Consider the following 11344-nt stretch of genomic DNA (forward strand, 5'->3'; position numbering starts at 1 on the left):
ACACCCACCTTTGTCTTTATAAAACATGTGGCAATTTCACCTCATAACCACACACCTTTGAATCTCAAATAACTGGAGAATTTTCTCCAGGTACTTCTGGTTCTTGCTGGTTTCATAACATTACTTCCACTGACTTTGGTCATCTCTAGTAATATTCTCTCTCTCTCTCTCTCTCTCTCTCTCTCTCTCTCTCTCTCTCTCTCTCACACACACACACACACACACACACACACAAGCTTAATTATACACTTTAACTTTCAAATGCTTCTAACTGGTGCATCCTTATTTTACAAATTTTTTTGGTTTTTAATAATAGTAATTAGCATTATATATATGTATGTCCTTATATGTATGTAATTAAGATTAAATTATTCTCTTTATTAGGTATGCTTTATTGAATAAGCACAAAGCAAGAAAAGAAAAACTATTTAAGAATTTGATTTATATAACAGCAGTGTTGTCATCATTTATGCAAAATGCTTTCCATTCATGCCCAATTATAGTGCAGCTTAATAATAGTTATATCACTAAATGTATATTTTGTTTGACTTCAATGATAAGTGCCATTTTTTTAACTTTCAGAGCCCAGTGCCCCCATCTCATGGTTGTCTTCTCACAGAGCCCATCATCTCAGTCATTCAGCAAATGTTTGCATGCCTCCGTGTGCGGGTTCCGGGCTCGGTTCGGTGGCTACAGAGATGAACACATAAGGCGCTGGTCCTGAAGCCCAGGTGATTTAACACACTTGTAAATAAATCAATCATGATATAACATGGTAAGCGTTATAACAGAAACACAAAGAGACTAAGAAACTAGCTCCTTTTTAGGGAATGTAAGGAAAGCCACCACAAGGAGGTGCTGAATGGACTGAGCATGAAGAGTTTTCCAGATGAAGGGGTCAGAGGGAGGGAGAAGATTTGAGGGGCAAGAGTCATGATGTGCAAACACTCTGATCAAAGCCGATGTGACTGGGAAGCAGTGAGACGTTCCCTGTGGGAGGATTAGAGGATGCAGGAGATGGGGCCACAGGACACAGAGCTGAGAAAGTTGGCCAAGGCCGTATCACAAAGGCCCTCATATTCAAAGTTGGACGGTTAATCCTGTAGGTAGGAGGCAAAGGTAGAAACAGAGAGACCTGTTAGGAGGATATTAGTAATCCAGGTGAGCGGTGATGGCAGCTTGGACCAGAGGGAGAGCAATGCAGATGGTGAGGAACGGTCAGATTCTAGGCACTTTTTTTTTCTTCGTTTCAGGTATACAAAACAATATAATGACTAGACATTTAGATTGTGGGCATATTTTGATAACAGTAGAGCCAACAGAATTTCCTGACGAATTGAATGTAAAATGTGAAAACAAAATAGAGAAATAATAGCTCCTACGATTTTGCTTTGAGTAATTGAAGGATGCAATTGACATTAACTGAAACGAGGAAAACGCAGGCGCAGCAGGTTTAGGGGGAAAAATTAGGACTTTGATTTTGAAAATGTTGAGTGTGAGGTTTCTCAGACCAAGTAGAAACGTTGAGTATATACATTAACAGTAGTTGTACATAAAAGATGAGATTTTAGAAAGTATTTTTTCTTTCTCTTCCTCTCCTCTTTCCATTTCTCTTTTTTCCTTGGTCTTTTTGAGTTTTTCAAAAATTTAAAATTGTAAGCAAGTTCTACTTTTGCAATAGAAGAAAAGCCACGTTTAATTTTAAAAAATAATATGGGGGAGAAATAATTGAGTACTGCAGACTTTCTTTTAAATCTGTTTGTGTCCAGAACTTGAAACTCAGGTCAATTCAACAAACATTCTCTGTGATCCTACTACAGGCCAGGCGCTCTGCTGGGTTCCGGGGACACTGAGATAAACAAATACGGTCCCTGCTCTGAAGGAGCTCACAATTTGACAGGCTCCAGCACCAGCCTCAAGTAAGTACTACAGTCAAGGTCCAAACCAAGAACCAGGGAAGCCTGGAGGAGGAAGGTGGCAGTGAGGATGCACAAAATCCTTGTATCATAAAAAGGTCAAAAGCACAATTTTAATGTAGGATGGAAGCACACAGCAGATGATAGATGGGTGATGAAATCACTCTTTACTGAATCATAATACATGTACCAAGGGACATCTAAGGACATCTCTGGAACAGTGGAAGCCCCCCTCTCCATACGCATACACTCAGGCATGGATGAGCCAGGTTCTGCTGCCAAGTCTGGGGCAAGGGGTTAGGCCAATTGACGTCCGTGGGAACCTTGCAGGTACATCTTGACGTAGTAACGTGGTTTCAGTCTGTGGTGGGTCCCAGGCCATGGGCAGCACTGCCCCCCCTTGGCACACAGCCACGCCTGGCTGCAGCTGATGGTCTTTAGTCTCTCCTAACACGCAGCAGGGACACTTGGATGGGAGGCATATGCACCTGCAGTTCATGGCGGAGCTGGAGGGCAAAAGAAACAGGTAGGTACTTCCAGCCCATCTGGCCATGAGCTCACCACAGACCAAGGACAGGAAGGGACAGCAGGAGAGGACATCTGAGGCGGCCAGCAGCATTTCCTGAGCCTCCCGCTCCCTGGGCATGAGCTAGGTACTTCCTGCGCATTATGTCATCTAAACCTCACAAGGACCTTATAAGACAGGTTGTATTAGCCTCCTTTTATAAGGGAGGAAAGTAATATGGAGTAACTTACGCAAGGTCACACAGATAGGAACTGGAATTCACACCCAGATCAATCGGGCTCTAAAGCTTGTTGTTTGTCTGATCCCTGAGCCCCACGCCAATGGCTCTCCCAAGAGCTGATGCCCAACACCCACATGGCCTGGTTCCTACACCTCAGCTCCCTGACCTGCTCCCATCTCCCTGAAATAGTTTCCAGTTTGGGGGACTCAGATCTGACACAATCCTGGCTTTCCTCTTTGACTACGATTCTTACTTGTTGCTTTCATTACCATGTGCAGAGTCATTTATTTGGCTGTCCTGCTTCAAAACCATGCCATGTTCAGGGAATTTCTTATAATGCGAGTCCTGATGGGTCTTCCTTCTACTAAGAGGACTTCCAGGGCCTAGATATTCTCTCTTCCCATCCCCAAGAGCACAAGAGCCAGGCTGAGTTGACCCAGTCTAATCTTCCAATGATTCACACCATCCCCAAAAGCCCTGACCCCAGAATTCCACCACGAGAAGCTTTGTTCAGTAACCTGAGTTTTAGGAGAATTTTCCCAACTTGTTTTACAAATATACCCCAATCTTGATCCCCATCTAGAGTTTACATCTATGGGTGTTTTTTCTGCTTAGCTTGCCTATTTTCTTTGGGTCCTGCCCTTTCCATTCTATGTGGTCAGGTCGGGTTGTCAGTCATGATGGCCCTTGCAGGCCAATGAGATCGGTCCTCCCCTAATATGATATGCACATCTGGGGAGAGGGTACTGCCTTGTGAAATCTAGGGCTTTCACAGCCACCTTTCCTTACATATGGAGAGAGGCTCTGAAAGATGAATGGAGCAGAGCTAAGAGAGAGAGAGCGAGAGAGAGAACCCTGATGACCATGTTTGAGCTGCTGGATCCAGCCACAACTGAAGCTGGAACAGCCAGTTCTAGGTTTCTCAGCCAATACCTTGGTTTTCTGTGTGAGCTTTGATAAGTTGGGTTTCTGCCACTTGCAACCAAAAGTCCTGCCTCGCTGCCCATTAATATCATTGACCTTCTCCCAGGGCCAGAAGGCCTGACTTTCCAAGGACCTGAGGAAATTGGGGGGGGGGGGGGGGTGAAAGAATTTTTTTTACATAGCAGAAAAAGGGAATTCAGAACTCAGGAAAAATGGGCAGAAGCAAAGCCAGGCAGGGATCCTTAGATTTAGCTTCTAATGCTCCATACAAAACTAGACTCCTCCCAAGTAGTATTACAGTTTCTCTTCTGTATTCTGCAGATCTGCCCTGGAGTCCCCAAGAATCTCTTACTCTCCTCTACACCCCTGGCCCAGAAAGTGGCCACTCACCTGGTGCATCAGCCTCTCTGCAACTCTGAGGTCAGTGAGGTCTTCTGGGGAGGCCACACCCAGTCGCAGGAGGATGAAGCCTCCATCCCCACCTGCAAATTGAGAACAGTAGAAGATGAAAATATGGGGACGTCAGTTCAGGAACCAAGACGCAAACTATGCTACCCAGCCTCTGTCCTCCTCCACATGTAAGTGCTCACTCTCATGTGTAAATATGTCTGTGTTCATAGGCTCTTACATTTACTCACTGCAAAGAGAAAAAGGATTACCTTTCTTTGATAATTGGGCCCATTGGAAGGTCTTCCCAAGAGTGAAGGAAATGATGGCAAAAGGCCCCACCTACATTTGGAGAAGTCAAAAGAGTAGTGTGAGGAAGTAGAAATAAAAGTGGCTTTAGAATGTTCTCAAGGCCTGGAGGTCCTGGACAAGGTTGTTAGGAAAGGTCCCAGCAGGGCAGAAGGCTGGAGAGAGGCGGGCTCTCTGACAGGATTCCCTCAGCCAGTTTTTTCAGCTCTAAACTGGTGGAAGCCTTTTAATCCAGCCTTCCCGACATAACAGCTCTGTAAGCAAGTTCTGTCTGTGGTTGAGGCCCAATTTGTTTGCCTTTACCTGCCACCCTGGAGTCGTTTCTTATCAGAATACTATTAGAACCAATCCAGCAATTGCACTGCTATAAAATTACCCTACGTTTCTTAATGTACTATTAATTGCAGCCCTGTTTGTCGTAACAAAATACTGGAAACCTAAATGTCCATCCATAGAGGACTGGTTAAATAAATTTTGGTAAAATAAAATGGAATACTGAGCAGCTGTAAAAAAAAAGAAGAAACTTTATCTCAGAGATCTGTCTTTGAGATACATTCCACTTACATAAAAAAAAGAGGATATAAAATATCTATCTATATTTTTATAGGTTTATATAGATATAAGTAGATATCAATACCTATATATTATAAATTTCTTTCATCCTCCTTTTTATGCTTCTAAATGCATATTTCATGTCCAGAAGAAAATTCACCAGAAAGTGATACCATCAGATATGTATGTGAGGAAAACTGGGTAGTTGGGGGACAGCAGTGGGAGAGAGACATTTTACAGTGTACAGTTTTGTACCTATTGAATTTTAAATTATGTGAATGTATCATCTAATCAACAAATACTAAAGAAAAGCATTTTAAAATAAAACCATATTAATAAGTTGAACTTTAAAAAATAATAAAAATGGAAGCACAATAGAAGACTGAGTTTTGGCATCAAACAGACTCATTTGGAATCCCACTGCTCTCTTTTTATCATCTTTAAATCTGTTTTTCCTCACCTGTCAGATGGGTTACTAATACCCACCTCGTAAGGTGGTTTTGAAGGTTTAATGAGAAGAGATAACATATGCAAAGCTCATAGTACATTGCCTGGCCTCAGAGAGAACATTCAACTGGTGCCAATGCTTAAATATTGTGAAATATTTTTATATCACTTCTGCCTGGAATACAAAGAAATTCAGCCAGGGGGTTGCAATTGATGTTTTTAATTCACCTCCCCCAGAAAGGCAGGGCAAGCTGAGGATACCGCCGGGATGAGGCACAAGGACAGTAGTGGGAAGTGGAGGTGGAGGCCACAGGCTGACCAGGAGCTGTGGTGACGGAGCAGCCTCTGACAAGGGACTTCTTCCCTGAGAAGTATCTGTGGCCTCAGAGATGTAGCTTTAAACTCCCAAACCTTTGCCCAATTTATTTATGTATTTTAAGTCACCATATACGGCACCAACCCAGCAAGTACATCCAGGGAGCCCCACTTTCATGGGATCCCAGCTGCTCCGAGGGCAGCAACTCGGGACAGATGCCCACACGGTGTTCCTCTGTGTGGCTCCAGCTGAACCCAAAGCTTCCAGAGCATGAGAGCTGCGTCTTTTAAGTAAAATGTGGGGCTCCGCTGGGTGCACAGTTGTTACTCAACAGTTAACTTCAGAGAAAGGCAGAGCTGAGAAGGACCTCATTGTTCATCCATTGCAACCCCCTCCAATGGGGAAACTGAGGCCCAGAAAGGGAGAGGGAGCTGTCTCAGGTCACTCAGGTTGTTAAGGGCAGAGCCAGGATCTCAAACAATTTTTCCAGACCTCCAGCCCCACATTCTTTCCATACACCACCCTAACTCTGCTTGTGACTGATTTTAGCAAGAACCACTAGAAGAGTGTGAAGAGGTGACATCAGCATAGACCTCAGATCCTTCCCTCCCCCCTACTCCTTAAGCAGGTAGACATTCTGGAGACCCTAAACCCCAAGTCCTTGAAGATCCCACATAGGGGAGCCACGTACCTGCAGTAACTTCTGAGGGCCACCTCGTCCTCACAGTGGTCGGCATGGCTGTTGGGGGCTTCCCTCCAGCCATGCTGGCTGCCTTCGGGGTCTTTGCTGAGGCTGTGGTCTTGGCTAAAGTGATGTCTGTTTCTTGGCTGCTGTTGGCTGCGGTCAGATGGACAGAAGAAAGAGGGCTCCTGCTGATGGGGACAGGCCCACTGGTGGTGCTCTCTGTGGCAGAAGTCTCTGAGGGGGTGAAGTGCTTGATGGTGCCTGCTTCAGAGAAGTTGTAGACCATAGCTGAGGACCCAGCGGGGGAGGTGGCCTTGCGCACTGTTGAACCAGCCCCTGTGGAGCTTGTAACTGCTCCTGAGACCTGGGTGTGGCTTGTTGTCTCCACAGAGAGGGCTGAGGTTTCTTCCAAGGGGTTTATGCTGACTGTCACCAAAGTTCCACTGGGGGTGGTGGCCTTGGCTGCTGTTGTTTCCTCTACTGTGGTAATATTGTCAGTGAGTGGGGTCTCAACTGTGGTATCAGGTCTGGCGGATTCTGTGACACTGGCTGTTGACAAGATCTCAGGAGAGGTTGTGGTCCTGGTGAGGTGTGGTTCTGCTTCAGTGAAGTTGGGGAAAACTGACATCTCAGGGTTGGACAAGGCCTTTCCTCCTGTGGGGCTGTGATCTATGTCTGAGGTCCTAGGGATGATGGCAGTTGTTTCCATTTCTATAATGCTGCAATTGATAATCTCAACGTCAGTGATGGTGGAGGCAACTGACGGAAAGGCCTTGGAAAGAGCAGTGATATCAGTAGCCAGGGCTTGCGGGGTGATGGTGGCTGAAAATGAGCTCCTCTCCAAGGCCAGGGCCCTGATTTCTGTGGAGGTGCAAGCCAATGTCCAGGTGTCACTTGGGATGCTCTTTGCCTCTTCAGAGCTGTCATCAGTAGAAAGAGTGTCAAAGATGGCTTCCGAGAGATCACTACCTGTAAGAGTTTCAACTGTGGTCATCCCGGTTCCTGAGGGGCTGTCCCTTGTGACTGATGTCTCCCTAGGAGTGGTGATCACAGCCATAAACTTGGAAGGTGTTATTTTTGTAAGAGCCCTGGTCTCTGTTACTGGAATTTTGGTTTTGGTTTCCCTGGTCTCTGCTTCTGGGATGGTACCAACTGGGATTGAGGTCCTATCAGAGGTCTGGGTGCCCAGGGTTTGAGTTTCCAAAGGGATGTGGCTTGGCACAGGGGTCTCAATGAGGTCAGGGGCCTGGGCGTTTCCCTCTGAGCTTGTGTTGACCGCCAGAGTCACAGCAGTCACTTCTGTGTGGTTCATTGTCCCCAAAGAGTCTGGTTTGAGGGTGTGAGGGCCTGTGTTGGGTAAAACAACTTTGTGGGCCATGAGTCCAAGACTTTACACACACTCTTGTGTTTGTGCCCTGGGGACTGCTATAAGGGGGGGGGGGAGGGGATTGGCTTTACTCCATTTTTCATCTATATTTGTAGTGTCAGGAAGACGAGTCCCATGTGGCAGCCATGGAACTGGGATTGCCCTGACTGATGTATCCTGACAGGCCACTTAAGGCAAGCAAGCCCCAGAATCTAGTTGATTATTGGCCTGAAGGCATCAGAGGAAATGTGTGGGGCCAGCATCCTGCCTCAATGGGAAGCAAAGAAAGCAGAAGTCCACATGAGCCAAGAAGTGCAGAGCAGGGACACAACTCTCAGAACTTCCTGGAAGAATCCTTGTCACTTTCCCATCGATACTTATCCAGCAAACATTTCCCCCATGGAAGTAAAAGTACTTCAGATACAAGAAACATCTGTGGTTTTGTGTTTAGAGGTAGCTGGGAGGATTAGGAGAGGGGAATCCCCAGAGACTGTGTGTGTGGTGGCTGCTGCAAATGGAGGGGAGCAGGTAAAGTCCTTGGGGCTCCAGCAAGGGAAAAACGGAGAGCTTCCCAACCCTGCTCAAGCCTCCCCTGAACATGGGCCTGAGACGACAGGGATAGAACCCCAGAACTCCAGAAATGAAGTACCAGGCATTTTCCACAGGTAACAGGGAGCAAGATGAGAGGCAAAACTTGACTTTTTAGAGAGATGCTGCTAGCATTTCTCTCTAGGGAAGAACGTTTCTGTTCCCTTGACTGGCCCTCTGAGGTGGTGCGAGTGGAGGACGAGCAGGTGCTCATTACCTCGGGGGAGGTCACAGCAGGATCTTTCATGGGCTGACAAGGGTTCCTCTCCTGTCCACGGAGGGAGGGAGGGGCTCTCTCTGAAAGTGGGCCAAGGAGCCTCCTGGGGAGGGTTACCAGATTTAGCAAATAAAAATATAGGATGCCCAGTTAAATTTGGATTTCAGAAAAGCAAGGAACAATTTTAACAACAAATGATTTTTAGTAGGTGTGTTTTTTCATGAAATATTTGAAACTTACTTATACTAAAAAATACTTCATTACCTGAAATTCAAATGTAAGTGAATGCCCTGTGTTTTATCTAGTATCTTGGAAGGAAAAGGATCAAAATATAAGCCCTCCTTTTTGGGTTTCTGAAGGTTTGAAATGGTCTTTACTGAGGACTACTGGCCCAAAATTTCCCAAGGACCCAAAGGAGGTCCAGAACCATGTAGTCACTCTACCTCGGGTGTCAGGACAGGGCCCCAGGTCCTGAGCTTGTCCTCCTGTGTCTCCCACTGAAAGAGCACTGGGCCAGGAAGCTAGAGACCAGGTTCCAGCCTCAGGTCTGTGGCCTACTACCGTGCTTCCCCGAAAATAAGACCTAGCCGGACCATCAACTCTAATGTGTCTTTTGGAGGAAAAATTCATGTAAAACCCGGTCTTATTTTACTATAAGACCGGGTCTTATATAATATAATATATAATATAATATAATACCCGGTCTCGGTTAATTTTTGCTCCAAAAGACGCATTAGAGCTGATGGTCTAGCTAGGTCTTATTTTGGGGGAAACACGGTAGCTCTGGAGTCCGATTATTTACTGGTTCAAATCCTGACTCTGCCTTCGACCAGCGAGGCCAGTCACGGGACCTCTCCAAGCCTCCATTTCCTCCTCTGGAAAAGAGAATCCTAATCCCTGACATCCTGTGGAGGATGAGAAGAGAAGAATGGGAAAGGTCACTTGAAAGCACACAACCTATTTTAATACAGTTAAAATTTTTGGCTGTATCCCCATGCGTGTTAGGTAGGTCACAGCAGTCGCTCTCATGACTCGTTCAATGCAGTCTCACTACACACACAAATCATGCTTTTCCAGGAATATACGTTCTTCTCCCCACTTGAAAGCCTGAAATGTTTCTCTGAGCAGTCCTCTGCGGTCCTCACATGATGGAAGCAGAGTGTTTCTGGGTCAGCCCACACAGCCTGAAGCCCAAACAGTGGTTTGTGTTCTTGGGGTCTGACCACTGACCTCCCCTGATACATTTTCATCCTTTCCAGGAGCCCTTTGTGTCATCTTGCAGTGAAACCTCCTCATGCTTCCCAAACCCATAGGCTCTTCATCTCCAGGGCTCTCACAAACCCCACCCACATCTTTTATGCACCAGGGGTCAACTCAAACAGTAGACCTCAAAACAGGGATCTTCTCAAAGCCCACACCCTGGCCTCTATAGCTCCAGAACGTTGCAGCTCTCTTGCTCTGCTCCTCAAATCAATCTGGTGGAGATGAAAGTGTGTGAACTTGGGACTTTGTCTCTGCTGCTTACCAACTGTGTGACTGATTCTGGCCAAGTCTCCCAGCTCCAAGCCCCTGCATTTCTCATCTGTATGATGGAGGTAGGGGTCCCTATTTCATAGAGTTGTGAAGATTAAATTAAATTAAATTAAATTAAATTAAATTAAATTAAATGTAAAAGGTTCAACACAAGCCTGGTAGAACAGAGTGCATGCAGGAGCTGGTGTGTCCAGTGAGTTAGGCATGTGTGGTATCAAATCCTGCCTCTGCAGATCAGTTACATGATCCCGGTAAACTTAGGTCTTTTCAGCTTTAAAGGGGAAGGAAGTCGGGGTCGGAGGGTAAGAATTTTACCTCTCTCATAGGGTTATTGTCAGAATGAAAAAGATAGTGCACAGGGGTATGTGGGATATCTCTGTGTCTTCCTCTCAATTTTGCTGTGAGCATAAACCTGCTCTAAAAAATAAAGTCCATTAAAAAAAAGACAATGCATGTGACAAGCTTGGCACAGTTCCTGTTACAGATCAATGTTAGTTCTTCTTTTTCATAAAAGCTCTCTCAGGCCCCACCCTCCCCAAGAAGTCTGTGACAGTCAGATTTTTTCACACAAAAACTGTTTTAAAGGATAAACTCAGAGGAGTTAGAATCTTGCCAAGCCACATTCTTTGGCTTTATTCAGATTTATCACCAGCCTGCACCTCCCTGACCCTGCCATCCAAACACTCCCCACTTGCTCACACTCCCACAGGCCTAAAAACAAACCCACAGCGACCTCACAATGACGTCGCTCGCTCATTTGTGTGGATGGCAGCTTTGCATGGATGGCAGCGTCATACATGCTTAAGGGGACACACTGCTGTTTGCATACTCTTCATCAATAATAGTAATACTTCACATATACTCTTATGGTTAATTATAATTAGCCCAAGAGAGCTACACTCACCCACCAACGGCTGCCGGGACAGAAACTTACACCCAGAGCCCTGCCAAGGGAGAAGCCCACAAGCCCCTTTCACGCCCTTACCTGCAGAGCTCCTGGGGGCCCCAGCCTCCCAACAGCAGAAGAAAAGGGTCAGAGCCAGGCCGCAGAGAGAACCCATCCTAGCTTGGGCTCTAGCCTCCACTGCCCAGGAGACCTGCCCACTGCCTCTCACTGCCACCTGTTCCTGCTTCCTCTACCCAGGGAGGAGGGGCAGGCTACCTGCCTAGGTGTGACTGGTAGTTTCCAGATTGCAGCCAGCTGATCAGAGATACACAGGCTGAGAGCTGGCAGGCTGAGTGTCAAGGGCTGTCAGTGAACCTTTGCTCCTGCTCCCCTTGCCCAGTAACCTCTCCTCTCTGAAGTCTGATTTCAAGATACAGGGTCATTTACAGTGATACTCACCCCTTAGTTCTGC

General features: G+C 46.2%; 1 protein-coding gene across 2 annotated transcripts; it reads right to left on the minus strand.

Moving 5' to 3' along the window:
• Positions 1-2010: 2010 nt before the first annotated feature.
• MUC20 (mucin 20, cell surface associated) lies at positions 2011-11127 on the minus strand. Of its 2 annotated transcripts, XM_074330333.1 has the most exons (5): positions 10972-11127; positions 6289-7251; positions 4246-4315; positions 3977-4068; positions 2011-2422 (listed from the first exon to the last, which is right to left on the minus strand). In XM_074330333.1, exons 1-4 carry the CDS (start codon positions 11045-11047, stop codon positions 4008-4010), a joined length of 1170 nt encoding a protein of 389 aa, XP_074186434.1. In that variant the 5' UTR covers positions 11048-11127; the 3' UTR covers positions 2011-2422; positions 3977-4007. The 2 variants fall into 2 exon arrangements, with proteins under 2 accessions (XP_074186434.1, XP_019579236.2); XM_019723677.2 differs by lacking the exon at positions 4246-4315.
• Positions 11128-11344: the final 217 nt, after the last annotated feature.

The sequence above is a fragment of the Rhinolophus sinicus genome, linkage group LG01, assembly GCF_036562045.2.
Source record: "Rhinolophus sinicus isolate RSC01 linkage group LG01, ASM3656204v1, whole genome shotgun sequence".
NCBI classification, from domain to species: domain Eukaryota; kingdom Metazoa; phylum Chordata; class Mammalia; order Chiroptera; family Rhinolophidae; genus Rhinolophus; species Rhinolophus sinicus.